The 17,554-nt window shown below is 41.3% G+C and overlaps 2 protein-coding genes across 11 annotated transcripts in view; both read left to right on the top strand.

Annotated features, from left to right (window-relative positions):
* The window catches only part of UEVLD (UEV and lactate/malate dehyrogenase domains), a 35,345-nt gene extending 23,292 nt beyond the window's left edge, over positions 1–12,053 (top strand). For 6 of the 9 annotated variants that reach the window (XM_080642580.1, XM_080642583.1, XM_080642579.1 and 3 more), the window contains 3 exons: positions 5,449–5,512; positions 7,090–7,213; positions 8,245–12,044. In XM_080642580.1, the coding sequence (XP_080498706.1) occupies positions 5,449–5,512; positions 7,090–7,213; positions 8,245–8,412 (356 nt within the window). In that variant the 3' untranslated portion in view covers positions 8,413–12,044. Of the gene's footprint in view, positions 1–4,461; positions 4,516–5,448; positions 5,513–7,089; positions 7,214–8,244 lie in introns of those variants that run through there. The other 3 variants (XR_013959104.1, XM_080642582.1, XM_080642581.1) reach the window with 3 other exon arrangements.
* Positions 12,054–13,563: 1,510 nt separating this feature from the next.
* The window catches only part of TSG101 (tumor susceptibility 101), a 50,325-nt gene continuing 46,334 nt past the window's right edge, over positions 13,564–17,554 (top strand). For both annotated transcript variants that reach the window (XM_080643220.1, XM_080643222.1), the window contains exon 1: positions 13,564–13,742. In XM_080643220.1, the coding sequence (XP_080499346.1) occupies positions 13,701–13,742 (42 nt within the window). In that variant the 5' untranslated portion in view covers positions 13,564–13,700. The remainder of the gene's footprint in view (positions 13,743–17,554) is intronic.

The following is a 17,554-nucleotide window of genomic DNA, read 5'->3' as shown; positions in this document are numbered from 1 at the left end:
TGCTATGGAATAAACTTTTACAGAGCTTGACATTGTAATTCAAGCAGAAATACTTTCCAGGTTCAAAATGCTAAACATTAATCAATAGGACCCTAGAAAAGGGTAGCGAACAAGAACTTGGAGCCAGATGTATTAGAGTAATGAATGTCTAGGGATTCAAACAAACCTAAGACCTGAATTTTGCTCACTACTCCATTTGAATTCTGGTCCAGGTTGATCTTTTGCTTATCTGGTTATTGTAAATCTCCCAGTTAGTTTGCTCTTTCTCCTCTAGTCTACCAAATTAATAAGGATATTAGCCAAAACTTACACAGTGTTTACAAATGCTTTCATTATAATTCAGTCTTCCTAAATCATATACCTCCTTTCAAAAACGTTTACTGGCTTTCTCTGACCAAATCATTAAATTCCTTTGCTTGGCATTCAAGGAGTCCCACCCACAGTATTCAAGGAATGCCCTAATCTTCCTTCCCAGTTATAGTTATGGAGGTAGTCATGTTATTAAAGAGTTGGAAGGAACCCAAGGGATCATCAGTTATACTTTGTTTTAAGAACCCAGAAATGGATACAGGGATGGTAAGAGTGACCTGTCCAGGAGCCTATAGCTTTCCGGGTCTAAAACCCAGGGCTTGTGCCGCCTAGCCCCACCTACAGCTTTGCTTCAGCCGCAGGGATCTTTGCCCACCTCATTTTCCTCCTAATCCCTTCTCCCTCCCTCTCATCCTTCAAGATTTCAGTCAAGCCCCCCCTTATTACATTATGAAGCTTTTCCAGATCACATCACTTTACAGTGATTTTTTCATTCCTTTGAGCTAAAAGTTATTGTTAGCTATATGGTGATTAACCATATATTGTCTCACGATGCTTATTCTTTTGTGAAATTGCTGTTTATTCTGATACAATTTGAATTTTGTGTTTGCACCTTTTCCTTATTAAAAGTGTAAATTATTAACCTGCTCTTCTAGTTGAAAAAAATCATACATTTATATCGCAAAAAAATTTAAATAGTACAAAAAGGTATACAGTGGAAAATAAACCTCCCTTGTATGCCAGACACCCCTTTCTCTAAAAGCAATCACAGTTACCAGTTTCTTATGTAACCTTACAGAAATGTTTTGTGCATAGAGAAGCAGATGTATAAAATATACTGTACATCATACATTATTCTCTACCTTGCCCTTTTATGTATTGATAACTTGCAAATGACTACTATATATATATATTTCATTCTTTTTAACTACTCAATATATCAAAATTTATTTAACCAATCCCTCTAATAAGTTATAATTTTTAATGAATTAGAACATTTCATAAATATGGTTGCATTAATATCACAAATTGTAAAGAGAAAATAAAGGATGGTGTGACAATAAGTAAACCTAAGACACTGTGCTGACTGTTGTTAGAGCTATATAGATGTATAAGAACCTGACCCTGTTTTTAGGAAGCTTAGCATATAATATAGGAAATGACTGTAATAAAAGGCAGTATTGACTTCCTATGAGAAAGGTCTAAGACAGTGGTCGGCAAACTGCGGCTTGGGAGCCACAGGCGGCTCTTTGGCCCCTTGAGTGTGGATCTTCCACAAAATACCACGTGCGGGCGTGCACGTACAGTGCGATTGAAACTTCGTGGCCCATGCGCAGAAGTTGGTTTTCGGCTCTCAAAAGAAATTTCAATAGTTGTACTGTTAATATTTGGCTCTGCTGACTAATGAGTTTGCCGACCACTGGTCTAAGGGAAGTAGGATAAAAGCATAAGGAATGATATGGTAAATTTGTCTTCAGCTCTCAAATGGGAACTAGAAATAGAGGGATGTAGGTACATGAGAATTAGGATCACTTAAGTATAATCCTATCTAATAAAAGAATAACATGCAAATTAACCATCACTCTGCTACACCCACAAGCCACGCCCACCAGCCAATCAGGAGCAAGTATACAAATTAACCCAACGAAGATGGCTGCGGCCACGGAGCAAGCAGGAGGCTTGGGTTTCCCCGGCAATGGAGGAAGCCAAACTTTCTGCACACCCTGGCTGGCCCAGACCTCCACTCAAGGCTACAAAGTTTCAATTATAGATGATAAATCCCAACAAAAATGGCTGGGGCCACAGAGTGAGCAGGAGGCTTGGCTCCATTCAAGGCTATAAAGTTTCAATTATAGAAGATAAATAAATCCCAGATACCAGGTTCTCCTCTTGGGTCGCTGGGGGGCGTGGCTGGCCTGCAAACAACCACAGGCCCGTCACCCAGGCCGCCCCACGCCCCAAGGGAACCCCCACCTTGATCAAGGACACCCTTCAGGGCAAACCAGCCGGCCCTCACCCATGCACCAACCCTCTATCCTATCTAATAAAAGAGTAATATTCAAATTGACCATCATTCCAACACACAAGATGGCTGCCCCCATGTAGACACAAGATGGCCAGTAGGGGAGAGCAGTTGGGAGGGACCAGGCCTGCAAGGGAGGGCAGTTGGGAGCGATCAAGCCTGCAGGGGAGCGCAGTTAGGGATGACCAGGTCGGCAGAGGAGGGAAGTTGGGGGCGACCGGGCCTGCAGGGGCGGGCAGATAGGGGTGACCAGGCCTGCAGGGGAGGGCAGTTAGGGGCAAACAGGCTGGCAGGGGAGCAGTTAGGCATCAATCAGGCTGGCAGGGGAGTGGTTAGGGGGTGATCAGGCTGGCAGGCAGAAGTGGTTAGGGGCAATCAGGAAGGCAGGCAGGCGAGCAGTTGGGAGCCAGCAGTCCTGGATTGTGAGAGGGATGTCAGGTAGGATCGGGCCTAAACGGGCAGTCAGACATCCCTTGAGGGGTCCCAGATTGGAGAGGGTGCAGGCTGGGCTGAGGGACACCTCCCCCCCTTGTGCATGAATTTCGTGCACCGGGCCTCTAGTATGTAATATTTGACACATACAAAAGTATATACTATAATGTATATATATGTTTTAGAGCATAATAGAATAAACATTCATAACTTGCAAATGTCTACTTATATATACGTATCCACACTCAATGAATCCACACTCAATTATTAAGAACAGTTCTTATGCCACTGAAACTACCTATGTACTCCCCAACCCATCTCCCCATCTTTCATTTAGATACCACTGTCAGATCACTTTTTATCCTGTTTTCTATTTGTTTCAGAGATAGTGATAGCTATGGATTGGTTACTTAGCTTGGCCCTGAGCCAGAAATGGATTAGAGACTCCCTCTGCTGGTTTCATAGATATCAACTGGTTATATTTTTGTATAAGTGATACTACCACAGTAATAGCATTTATAATTATACTAGAGGCTCGGTGCACAGGATTCATGCTCTGGTGGGGGCGTGGCATGAAGGGATCGCCCGCTGTGGGAGTGCTTCTCATCCTGGTCAGCCGAGCGGCTGTGGACCTGCCCTCTGAGTGGCTTATCCTGGTCAGCCGAGTGGCACTCCCACTGTGGGAGCGCACTGACCAATGAGGGCAGCTCCTGCGTTGAGTGTCTGCCCCCTAGTGGTCAATGGCGTCATAGCTATCGGTTGTTCCACCATTTGGTTGATTTGCATATCAGGCTTTTTTTTTTATATATGACTAGAGGCCCAGTGCATGGGTTCATGCACAGGTGGGGTCCCTCAGCCTGTCCTGCACCCTCTCGTAATCCGGGACCCCTTGGGGGATGTCAGATCGCCGGTTTCGGCCTGATCCCCGAGGCCCGATCCAGACAGGAGGGAGCCCGACCCTGTGCATTGAGCATCTGCCCCCTGGTGGTCAGTGTGCGTCATAGTGATTGGTCATTTGGTCGCTTAGGCTTTTATATATGTAGATTGAGTGGATACTATGTGTATTAAATGGTTTGCATATCTCAACTTGAGAAGGAGATGGTGGTTTTCCAAATTAATATATCAGGAAGCTTAAAACTCAGGTTGACTAATTTGTTTGTGGTTACACATGTAGTAAGAGCAAAACTGAAGTTTGAACCCTGGTCGACTTCAAAGCTGTGCTTTTTCTTGCTGTGACTTAATTAGATAATTTACTTAAAGCATTTAGTACAGTATCTGGCATCAAGTAAACACTCAGTAAATAGTAGCTATTATTACATTAATTAGCAAGATGGTTATGAATAAAAATTGGTAAAAACATGTAGAACTATGTTTTGAAGTAAAGCAACATTAGGATTTGGAAACATAATAATAGCAGGTGTGTAAGTAAAATTATTCTCTTCAACTATTTCAGAGACAAGTGGCAACTACAGCCTAGGGAGGAAATCATATAACATAGAAAACCCTTTAGGATCTGTTTCCTGCTTCCTTCCCCTGCTTCATCTTCTGCCATCCAGCCAGGCATTCTATGCTAGTCAGATGATGACCTTGCAATTTCCTGAATGGTTCATGCACTCTCATGTCTCTCTGCCTTTACTTCCTGATGCTTCCTTTCCCTGAATATTCATTCACTGGCGAACTTCTGCTTACCCTTCAAGACTGGGCTTGAGTGCCACCTCTCCCAGGAAGCCTTTCCTACTTATCCAGGTTAAGTAAGTTTATGCCTCTATTATAAACACTGTCACACTATGTTATAACTGCATTCTTACCAGTCTGTTTACCCCACAAGACTGTAAGCTCCTTGGAATGGTCTCAGTAAATGTGTTTTGAGATGAAGGAATGATCCTGACACCATCTTGTGATCAAAGGTCATTCATATTATGCCCTACCAAATTAGATAATCAGCAAAACATATACTTTGGAGCAGCTATTTTCAGCTGTGATATTGAAATCATATGTAAACTGCAGGTAGCTCCTTCGAATGGTGTTTTAGAAATCCAAGGCTGGACCTCAGAACAGAGTGTTAGATCATCTGCTTTACGTACGCATCCATCTTACCGAAGGGGAAGGTGTTATGTAAAGGAAAAGTGCTGTCCCATGGTTATTTTTCATTTAAATTTTGGGATCCAGAGGATTACTGTTCTTGAAGAATGGAACCAAAAAGATTAGGATTGATATTAGATACAACATTTAAAAGGGCTCCTTAAACTAGCATGGATTTACATTTAGCAAGTTTGAAATCTAGCCTAGAATAGATGGTCAAATTATTCCTCACCTGGTGAAAGAAATTAGTCTGTGTGGGTCCCAGCAGAACAAATGCCAAGTGTTTGTAATACTTGAGAGCCTATTATTCGCAGCCTGCTGAGGAAGGAAAGCTTTCTATTTGGACAGTAAAATGGCCCAGGTAGAACTATTGTTGATGAGAGAGAACAGGTAAGGAGGCTGCAAGTAGACTTTGGGGGTCATGTGTTTCGGGGATTGCAACTCAAAGTCTTACCCCAGCTGTCACTACAGCACATTTAGTGTCATTAGTGGAAAATTTATTGCTAGAAGTGGGTACCCTGGATGGCAAACAATCATTTATCACATCTTAATCCTAAAAGAGTTATTGACAAAATATAATTGCTTTTTCATTTACTTTTTAGTTACCAAATGGGGTGGTCAAGAAGAAGTCATGAGTCATAACTCGCAGGTGCAGCTGTCCAGCAGGTAACACTGAGTGTAAATTTACATTTCTCTAACTAACATTTACTTACCAGGCTCCTGCAGACAAAACTAGTTAGTATGGACAAATCCAAAAATACAAGGGAGCAATGTTTCCTATTGTTTCTTATCTGAAAATTGAACAGAGTGCTTTGCAAACTTTACTTCAGATACACAGTTGACAGGGTTGAACAGGTTCCTGATTTACAGACAGTGATTTACTGCTCCTATATCTAAACATCTGAGGATATTGACAATTTTCTTAAATGTAGACAAAAACTTCTCATACCACTTAAAATTTAATACATATTTATTAATCACACATCAATACATTTAGAAATTAGTCTAACATGAATGGATAAGCCATATTATAAGTGGAGGCAAAAACAAAGTATAATGCACAGATCCTTGTATCTTTTGCTTTATTCAGAGGACTTCTGGGGGTATAGAACTTATAGGTTGAACTCTACATATATTTTCATGCCATTTATTGTTTCACCATCACATAATGACATACTTTCCTACAGTCTGAGTGGTGGAGATTTTTAGCTTTTTAAATCTTCAGCATATAGTTTTTAACTGGAAAGAATATTCTCTTATTGGTAAGGGGAGTATGTTGCACAATCCATTCTAACCTGATTCTTTATATAAACCTGCATTTATAGCTTTTAAAAGGAAGAAATTCAAACATGTTTTTAAATTTTATATCATGTTTTATTAGTTACCAAAACAATGTGTACTATTATAAAACTGTATATGCTGTAGATATCTATAAAGCAGGAAGTGAAAAGCTGGGGTAATTCCATTCTCTAGAAGCAACCACTGTTAACAGTTTAGTGCCCACATGTTCAAACATTTCTTTCAATGCTTCTGCAAACATCATTTTTTAAATTATTTTTATTATAACAGATTTATGTTATTCATATTACTTTGCTACTTGCTTTGTTTTCTTAATAATAAATCTTGGACATTTTCCATATTGCCCATATAAATCTACTTTATTCTTTTCTGGAGCTACATGGCACCATATTGGATAGTGATTTATTTAACTCACTTTTGATTAATTGTTTCCAAATTTTTTCTGTCTCAAACAAGGCAAACATAATTATATATATGTCTTTGCACATTTGAGCATATTGCTGAAGGACGAATTCCTAGAAGAGGAATTTCTAGGTCAGATGTTGCTTAATCTTTCTCCTAAAAAATTGTATCACCTTACACTCTCACCGGCAGTTATGGGAATGCCTGTTTCTCTGTAGCTTCTCTAAAAGTAGTTACCAATTTTTTTAATATTTGCCAGTTTTGATAGGCAAAACTGATATATTGTTTCAACTCACATTTAGTTAAATAGTAGTAGTGGTAGAGCATCTTTTTATGTTAAGCCATTTGTATTGTCCTTTTGTGAACTGTTTATCCAACATTTTAAGAAAACCTTAATCATTAATTTATCTGTGGGTTTTCCTAACAATTAGTGTATAACTCATATTTCTGTGTTATAAAAATATGTAATTAATACTTTAAATTGAAAGACTAACTACATATTTTATTCATTTTCTGAATTGATTTTTTTTTCCATAACCTAGAGCCACGGAACTATTAAAGGTAAAAGGTCAAAGATCCTGGTCTGTTGGTCTATCAGTGGCTGACCTGGTTGACAGTCTTATAAATGATAGAAAGAAAGTGCATTCTGTATCAACTTTAGCAAAGGTAATTGCTATTCTCATTCTCTCATCATACGGTTAAACTTTTATATTATTAGCTTAAAACCTGAAAAGATGCTATTCATATTGTAATGAGGTATCTTCAACATTAGAGTAATACATGGGAGGGAGGCAGTTTGGTCTAAGCCAGCCGTGGGCAAACTATGGCCCGCGGGCCGAATCCAGCCCATTTGGCTGTTCTATCCGGCCTGCGGAGCCGAAAGAGCAGAGGGTTCTCTTGCTCTCCCCTCCGCTCCTTTACTTTAAATTTATATTAGTTCACACAAACACTTCATCCATGCTTTTGTTCCGGCCCTCCGGTCCAGTTTAAGAACCCATTGTGGCCCTCGAGTCAAAAAGTTTGCCCACCCCTGGTCTAAGCCCTATCCTGCTTGGCTATGGAAATTCTGCACTTCTACCATGTTTCTTTTCACCCCCGTGTAATTTTGGGGAATTCCTAAGAAGCATTTAAATATTCCATAAACTTCTGGTTGTCCTTTATCACCTTAACCAGCCAGGTCACCCCAGACTGACGTGTCACCAGTCTTAGCTGTTCATCAGTTTGCAATATCCAGCTCAGTTGTGCTTTACCACTTCATCTCAAGCACCACTAAGACAGGCACATATGCTTAACCAAATTTTCTTGAAAACTTAGGAATACCAGGAGAAATAAAACATGGAAAGGAGAACTTAAAACAGGTTATTATATTTGACTGTACCCAGAGCCTATTCTGTGCCCCTCTCCTGGGAATCTATTCTAACAGTCTTTTTTCTTTGCCCCCAACTTGCTGCTCATATTGCAGGGCGATAGCTTCTCTTCCCATAAAGGGGATATCTTTGACCAAGTTCCTCCCATCTCACAAAAAATATCTGAAACAATAACTTGAATTTAGAAAATAAATGAACAAAAAAAAATTTTTTAAAGTTCAACTGTGTCACTTTGTACTATGGCTGTAAAAGCAAGAAAGTAACCATATTTATGATATTAACTTGTTTGTAGTGCTTTAGCTCTATTATAATTAATTTTATTCATTTCAGGGATATTATGATATAAATAGTGAAGTGTTTTTAAGTTTGCCTTGCATCCTTGGAACCAGTGGGGTATCTGAAGTCATCAAAAGCACAGTGCAAGAACACAGAGTGACTGAGAAACTCCAGAGCAGCGCCTCCACACTCCATGATCTCCAACAACAGTTAAAACTTTAAGTCCGAAGTTCACAGCTACCTGGAGGGAAAGGTCATTTAATTTTGCCAACATATATAGGGCTGAGAACTTTTGTATCTTATTACTTATCCTTACAAACTGCTTGGTTAAGGTAGATGGTTTCTTGGTTGCTTTTGTAATTTGAATTCTTAGGGATAAGGAGGGGAAAAATCTGATTTTCTTTGTCGTTCTTTATGTAACTATATCATTTTTTAAACCTATAGCAGAGATGAACTTTATCTGCAAAATGCATCATGTAAAATTATGTATCCTCAACTAAAAGCACATTCAGCACTTTGGGAATATTTAGAAAGTGATACATTTTTAGAAGAAAAGTACTCTTCAACTGTTACAGTAAACATGCTAAGCCAAAGGCTCAGTATGGATTTGCCAGATCTTTGCTAGGTATACAAAGGATCCACAAGTTAAGGTTTAAAAATAATGTTGGTAGTAATGGTAATAAAGCATTTTGTTTTCCTTCTTCAATTAATTAGCTACCAAACAATGGAAAAGAATTTTACATGTACTTTAAAATAGTAAAAGGGAAAGTGAATTTTTTTTTTTAATATATGAAGAAAAATTATAGTTTACCTTCCAGTGGAAAATTTCAAATTCCTTTTTGAAATTTTCTATAACTTGTTTCTGGGCTATCAGATCTCTAACACCTCATAAATTCACTGTAATATTAGAATCATAGAGAAATGTGTATTTTCAGTGAAAATAGATTGTGAATGAAAGCCAAGCAGTTTACTTTTAAGCTAAAATACGAGGCTGTCATAAAAGCCATTAGTTTTAAAGGGGGAGAGGTTGGATGGACTGATTATTCTGAGCAGATCCTTTAACAATTCCTAAAGAAACTATCAGAGTACATACCCTTTGGTGATGGTTCAATAACAATATGTTCATATGTGAAAGATTGCATATTATTACTGAGGTGGCATACAACTAATAGTAACAACCAACATCAACACTTGATGTTTCAGGCAGTGTGATAAGCACTTCATTATTTTGTTGAATCCTTACTGTAACCCAGTGAGGTGGGAATTATCATCCTCATTTTACAGAAGAGAAAACTGAGCTTTAGTGACCAAGATCTCATGGGCAGGAACTGAGCTTTAGTGACCAAGATCTCATGGGCAGGAACTGAGCTTTAGTGACCAAGATCTCATGGGTAAAGGGCACTTATCCATACAACCTCTACTTTTTCCAAGTGCTAGTAGAGGGAAAAGGCCTAATAGCCAAAATAGTCACCACAGGCCCCTAAGGCTGGGGTTCTGTACTCTTCCATTCTCATGCAGGAGCCGACTTTCCCCCTCACCCCCAATGTAGTTTTTAGAAGGATTGATTCCCTGACTTCCCAGATTTGCCCTCAGCAAATGGCAGAGATGGGTATGCACTGCGGTAGGTGTTTATTTGGTTATTCAGGTAGTATTGACTGGGAGCCCACTATACCACAGCACTGCATTTTTAGGCACTGCAGGTATAGTGGTGAGCAAACGTGGGTTAGGTACAAGCCCTATGGTCCTTATAATCTAGTACGACATACACAGTGATCAAATGTCACAAATAAATGTACAATTGAAAATGTAATAAGTTCTGTGAAGAAGTCCAGGTGCTTTGAAAGCATATCATAAATGGTCAGAGAGATAGGAGCCCAATCCTATCTAATAAAGAGGGAATATGCTAATTAACCATCACTCCGTCACAAAGATGGCTGTACCCACAGCTGAGGCCAACTTCCCATAAGGAGCCTTAACAAGCAATCAGCAGGGACCTGAGGCTACGCCCTCCCCCGCCCCCGTGGGGCTTGACAGGGGACCTCAAGGTGTGCTTCCTGTCCTGGTGCTGGGCTAGGGGACCTCAGGCTGCTCCCCTCATCCCAGCGCCAGGCCAGGGGACCTCAGGCCGTGCCCCCCACCTGGCAGGGCTTGACAGGGGACCTCAGGCCACGCTCCCCACCAGATGGGACTTGATAGGGGACCTCAGGCCGCACCCCCCGCCCCAACACTGAGCCAGGGGACCTGAGGCTGCACCCCCCTGCCTGGCGGGGCTTGACAGGGGACTCAAGGTGCACCCCCAGTGCTGGGTCGGGGGAACTCAGGCCGCGCCCCCCGCCCAGGAGGAACCTGAGGCTTCACCCCCCTGCCGATGGGGCTTGACAGGGGACCTGAGGCTGTTCCCCCCTCCCGGTGCCAGGCCGGGGGACCTGAGTCTGCCCCCCCCCCCCAGCCTGGTGGGGCTTGACAGGGGACCTCAGGCCATGTTCCACACCTGGCAGGGCTTGACGGGGGACCTCAAGGCACACCCCCCCCACCCCGGTCTGGGCTGGGGGACCTCAGGCCACACCACCCGTCCTGGCGCCAGGCCAGGGGACCTGAGGCTACATTCCCTGCCCTGTGGGGCTTGACAAGGGTGGTACTAGCCAGGTCTGGATCTATCCCAATGAGGGGGCAGGGGGACGGCCAGGTCTGGGTCTCACGCGATTTTGAGGTGCATGTGGGTGGACGGGGACTTGACTCTGGGTCCCGTGGTGCGTCCCAGACTTTCACAGGAGGAAGGTTTTCATATACATTTTACTAATTTTCTTTCATCTCTGACACTTCTATTATAGAGAAAGGGCAAATAGCAATATTAAATTATTTCCTCTAATTAATCTCCTTTTAATGTGCACGAATTTCGTGCACTGGGCCACTAGTGGTTTATAAGGACAGATACATCCTAGATAGAGAGGAAACCATCAATCTAATGCTGATTTAGTACAATAATGTTTATAATGATGAGCTTAAATCATTAAGAAAAGATGAGAGTATATTCAGTATATAATCAGTTTATATTATATCCTGTGTTTAAAAAAGTAGGAAAGTATTTAATATGCATGGAAAGATTCCCACCAGAATGAACTAGTATAAAAACCTTGGACATTTGAAAGAGATGAGCATTAGTTCTGTGTAAGTTCACTAGATGGGTAGATTATTTTGGTGTACTCTAGCAATGTACCCTCATTGTCCATTTGTATGAGATAGGAAAGTAAAACTGAAAGAATGATTCTTGTGTTTTTTAGAAATACAACTAGCCTTTTCTAATATTAGATATCTAATGAGAAATTAGATAATTTTACTGTCTAATATGCTCTAAAACATAAATCTAACCACAAGATACTGTATTATAGATGAATTGCCAAGAATTTGCTACGTTAATTATAGAAGAAACATGACAATACAACAAATATTTATTGAGCACCTATTATTATTCCAAGTACTATGTTAGAATCTGAATATTCAAAGATGAGTAACAGCCCTTGCCCTATAGAAGCCCACAACATAGAAGTAATTCTATCAGACAGTTCCTTGAGTGTTGAATATTATCAGTTATGTTGTAAATTCCATATACAAGTCAAGAAGCAGTACCACCACCATCTCACTATGATTTGCTAATAACTTGACATTTGTGATGCTGCTATTAAGTTTCACTTTTTTATTTTTCCAAAATCATGCAATATCTCTTGTTCTGAGTTTTAGTGGTGCTTGGATTAAAATGATTCTTTGATATTGTAGCAGAAATAAATATTTTTCCAGGTTTACATTGCGGTTTTCCTTAAATGTCAGAAGTTATCAAAAAAATAAACTTTGACTTTAAAATCACCAGGAGATGCCTAATTTATTGAGTGGAAGGAAATTTATTCAGGTTGAAGAGAAAGATTCTTTCATATAATTTTATAATCCCCAAGATATTTAGTTATTTCATTTTAAGTGGCTTAAATGCAAAATGAAGAGACTGGATTTTGTTAATTGTTTTCAAACTTTAAAAAATTTTTTAGCAAGAAAAGTTTTTAAACAATGTTTTACCTGAGCTCCCACAATTAATAAAAGCATAGTTGCTCTAAATTAGGTGTTGGGAATCTTTTTCTGCCAAGAGCCATTTAGATATTTGTAACATCATTCGAGGGTCATATAAAATTATCATCTTAAAAATTTGACTACTATATTTGGTCAAACATTTAATTAACTCACCCCTAATTCCTTGGCAGGGCCAGACCAAATGATTTCTCAGGCGTTATACAGCCCATGGGCTGTCAGGACGTTCTCTACCCCTAAGTGAAGGTGCTCTTGAGTAAGCTGTTTGAAAACCAGATTGCTTTCAAGTGACATAAAAGAGGTGCAGTGGCAAGATAGACAGCCTTATGGTTTCCTTTGACGAACTGTATGCTTTACTAACGTATGGTGTCCATATTTTTAAAAGCAATATAGTTTGTGTTTGCATGCAACAATTTATAATGATGCTTTCACGTGGTTTCAATTACACCCTTTGTGTGTGTGACCTTAAGTGCCAACTTAGAAGGGAATTAATACCACAACCTGTTCCTCATTAGCACTAGGCTGAATCATCCAAATTACCATACTACAGTTTACAATATCTTGAATAACATCATAAAACTGGTAATGTTCAGTGACTAATATGACTATGAACAACTTTTATCCAAAGTAGAAATTCAATTAAGATCAAGTACTCTTGTGCTGTACAAGGCAATGAGCATCTGAAGATGAGCCTGCCCTCAAAGACTTGGACTTTGACAGTGGACAGGTTAGTATACAAACCTAGTGCAAAGTAAATGCAGCCTCTATTAGCATTTATGTCTGGGCATAGAGAAGTTCTGACCCAGGGGATTGGTTTGCCAGGCTTCCTGTGAAGGAGGAATCTGCACTTTGCCCTTGGGAATGAAGTATTAAGAACTTACAAGCTTCAAACAAACAAAAACCCTGAGACACTGGGCATCATATAAAGCAAGCCGCTCGTCTTAGAACTGTTAAAAACTTCAGCCCAAGCTAGAAGTGCACTTACTTGCTATTATCACAAGGGCAAGTCAGTGGCAGTTGTCTGGCGCCCACTCCAGTGCCCTCCCATTCGATGAATCAGCCATTAAAGCTCGTTGGCAAGTCCTTCACAGTACTTCTCCTCCCTGCACCTGCTCCCCTAGTCTGAGGGCAACTATGAAACACCTGCAGATCTTGCCCCAGCCCAGGGTTTCGACCCTGGGGACAAGCGGCCCTCAACTCTGGGGCGCGACCAGCCACACCTGAACAGCGGGTGGGCAAGAACCACCGCAGCTTCAGCGATTACCTCGGAAGTGACGTAACGGAAGCGGAAAGTCTGTTGTGGCGGCCGATTTCCTGTTGTTAGAGGCGGGGCGGCGGGGGACTGGCTACTCGGTGTTTAGTGCTGTGGGGCGGCCTGGGCAGCCCCGGCGCGGCTGACCCTCTGCCTGCGGGGACGGAGCGGCGCGGTGGCCGCCATGGCCGTGTCGGAGAGCCAGCTCAAGAAAATGGTGTCCAAGGTGAGGCCGCGACGCGTTCGCCCCCGGCGCGCGCCCACCGCTGCCTTCCGTGCCCGGGCCGGCATGTCCCGACCAGTCCAGCGAGCCTGCCCGGCCTACCAGCCGAGAGCCCAGTGTGGTCCTTGAGCGCCTTTGCGGCCCGGACCCAGAGGTCCCGGTCGCCTAGAGCCCGTACCCGATACCGGGCGGGGGAAGGTGGGGGGCGGCGGCTGTCAACAAAGGCGCGGAGTGGAGGCCGTCTGCCACCTGCCGCCCGCCCCGCTCTCTTTGGGTTGAGTTTGGAGCAGTCTGTGGGGCAGAATAGTTTTTGTTTTCGTTTTTTTAAACACAAAGAGAAGGTTGTATTTAATTCTCGATCTGGGGCAGTCCTCCACTCCATTGTAGGGGTCTGTCAGCTTTGGCCCTTCCCTCGAAGCTCCCAGAGACGGTCTTTCTCAGTTTTGTATTCCTCGCACAGCTCAATACCCGACCGGTGGGAGATCAGTAACTATTGGTGAACAGGCTCGATTTAGGTAAAAACGTCCAGAGAAGCCAAAATACCAGTACCTCCCTACCTCGGGTAAAAGAAATAGAATTGCATTACCATTTCAGGGACTTTGATTTGCTAAGAGCAACTATCTTGTCATTTACTTTTTAAAGATTATTTTTTCAATCAGTTTATATTCTTTATTTTGTATTAGTTTCAGGTGCACAGCATAGTGGTTAGATAAGCACATACTTTGCAAAGTGTTCCCTCTGATATTTCACCAGGCGCCATAGTTATTACAATATTATTGGGTATATTCTTTATGCTGCATTTTACATCCCATGACTGTTTTGTGACTACCAATTTGTACTTTTTAATCCCTTCACCTCTTTCATCCAGCCTCCCAGCTCCCTTCACTGCTGGAAGCCATCAGTCTGTTCTCTGTATCTATGAGTCTGTTTCTATTTTGTTTGTTTGTTTTGTTCTTTAGATTCATATAGTGAAAAGTGAAATCATATAATATTTGTATTTCTCTGTCTGACTTATTTCACTTAGCATTAATATCCTCTAGGCCCATTCATGCTGTCACAAATGGTAAGATTTCATTCTTTCTTATGACTGAGTAATATTGCATTGCATTTATGCACTATATCTTGTTTATCCACTTGTCTATTGATGGACACTTGGGTTGCTTTCATATCTTAAAATATATTTTTACTGACTTCAGAGAAGAAGGGAAAAGGAGAGAGATCGAAACATCAATGATGAGAGAGAATCATTGATCGGCTTCCTCCTGCACGCCCACTACGGGGGGTTGAGCCTGTAACTCAGGCATGTGCCCTTGACCAGAATCTAACCTGGGACCCTTCAGTCCACAGGCCAAAGCTTTATCCAATGAGCCAAACTGGCTAGGGCCATATCTTGATTATTGTAATTAACACTGCAATGAACATAGGGGTGCATATATTCTTTTGAATTAGTGTTTGGGTTTCTTTGGATTATACCCAGAAGTGGAATTGTTGGGTCCTAAAGCAATTCTATTTTTTAATTTTTTTTTGAGGAACTTCCTGTTTTCACCACAGTAGGTGCACCGATCTGCATTCCCACCAGCAGTGCATCAGAGTTCCTCTTTATCCACATCCTCCCCACCACTTGTTTGATGATTTATTGATTATAGTCATTCTGACAGGTGTGAGGTGATATCTCATTGTGGTTTTAATTTGCATTTCTCCAGTGATTAGTGACATTGAGCATCTTTTCATGTCTATTGGCCATAAAAGTGACTATCTTTAATTGTATGCTTATAACATGAATTTATTTGCTTTGAACTTAATTTATAATCCTCACAGTTCAAGAATAGTGTAAATTTTCTTTTTTTTTTTAAAAAAAAAAGCAGGCATTTTGTCTATTAAAGCTATGAATTATTTTGGTAGTTACTTCAAATATGGCACCTGATACCAGAGTGAACTGGGCATTTGTTTTTTCCCCCTACATTTACCACACCTAATTGGAATAAGATGCATGTTTAGTGATTGAGAGTTGATTCTTCTGTAGTTCACTGGGTTAGCTTTGGATGTTTGTCAGAACAAGAATGATAGAAATCATCCCTAGCTGGTTTAGCTCAGTGGCTCAGTGGTTAGAGTGTTGGCCTGTGGGCTGAAGGGTCCCAGGTTCGATTCCAGTCAAAGGCACATACCTAAGTTGCTGGTTCAGTCACTGGTGGCCTAATGAGTCTCTCACATTGATTTCTCTCTGATTCTCCCCCTCCCTTCCACACACTCTAAAAAAAAAAAAAAAAAAAAAAAACATCAACGGAAAAAATATTTTTGGATGAGGATTAACAATAGCAACAATAAAAAAAAATCAACTGACCTGGAAAAAACACACACAAAGATGTAAATAAAAAAGAATGATAGAAATTGAAGTAATGTAAACAGTTATCAATATTAACAAAATATCCTATATAATAAAAGGCTAATACGCAAATCAACCAAACGGCGGAACGACTGGTCGCTATGATGTGCACTGACCACCAGGGAGCAGGCGCTCAATGCAGGAGCTGCCCCCTGGTGTTCAGTGAGCTCCCACAGGGGGAGCGCTGCTCAGCCAGAAGCCCAGCTCACAGCTGGCGAGCACAGCGGCAGTGGAGGGAGCCTTTCCCACCTTCACGGCAGCACTAAGGATGTCCAACTGGCAGGGAGTGGGCCTAAGCCATCAGTCGGACATCCCCCGAGGGCTCCCGGACTGCGAGAGGGTGCAGGGACCCCCGAGTGCACGAATCTCATACACTGGGCCTCTAGTTAGGTTTATAAGCTTATTTCTTTGAAAAAATATTTTTCCTAGTCAGTAGTCTTTGGTTGAAGAGAACATAACCTCTATAGAGAAAGTGACAGTTTTCAAAATATTTCTTTTCTTGGTTGTCTAGTATCTTCTAGTCTTGGTTTTCTTTTGACAAAGTAGTTATTCTTAATTGTAGAGAAAGTTTTGGGGAGCCCTAGAAGATTGTGGCCCAGACCTATGTTGTAACATTTATATATCACTTTTTAAAAACAGTACATTGTTTTACATACTGTGTAACTGAAGAGTGTCTGTTCCATGCCATTTTTTTTAAATATATTTTATTGATATTTCACAGAGAGGAAGGGAGAGGGATAGAGAGCTAGAAACATCGATGAGAGAGAAACATCGATCAGCTGCCTCCTGCACACCTCCCACTGGGGATGTGCCCGCAACCAAGGTACATGCCCTTGACCGGAATCGAACCCGGGACCCTTTAGTCCGCAGGCCGACGCTCTATCCACTGAGCCAAACTGGTTTCGGCTCCATGCCATTTTTTTTTAAAATAAATCTTTATTCAGATTATTACAATTATTTCTCCTTTTTCCCCCCATAGCTCCCCTCCACCCATTTCCCACCCCATCTTCTGCCCTTACCTCCCCCCCACTGTCCTCATCCATAGGTGTATGATTTTTGTCCATTCTCTTCATGAACCCCCCATACCCCTTTCCCCCTGAGAATTATCAGTCCACTCCCTTTCTATGCCCCTGATTCTATTATATTCACCAGATTATTCTGTTCCTCAGGTTTTTAATTCACTTGATTTTTAGGTTCGCTTGTTGATAGGTATGTATTTGTTGTTCATAATTTTTCTCTTTACTTTTTCCTTCTTCCTCTTCTTTAAGAATACCTTTCAGCATTTCATATAATACTGGTTTGGTGGTGATGAACTCCTTCAGCTTTTTCTGATCTGTGAAGCTCTTTATCTGCCCTTCAATTCTGAATGATAGCTTTGCTGGGTAGAGTAATCTTGGTTGTAGGTTCTTGCTATTCATCACATTGAAAATTT

This window comes from Plecotus auritus (assembly GCF_963455305.1).
Source record: "Plecotus auritus genome assembly, chromosome: 9".
NCBI lineage: Eukaryota > Metazoa > Chordata > Mammalia > Chiroptera > Vespertilionidae > Plecotus > Plecotus auritus.
Note: the sequence above shows the minus strand (reverse complement) of the source record. Positions and strands in the feature narration are given on the sequence as shown.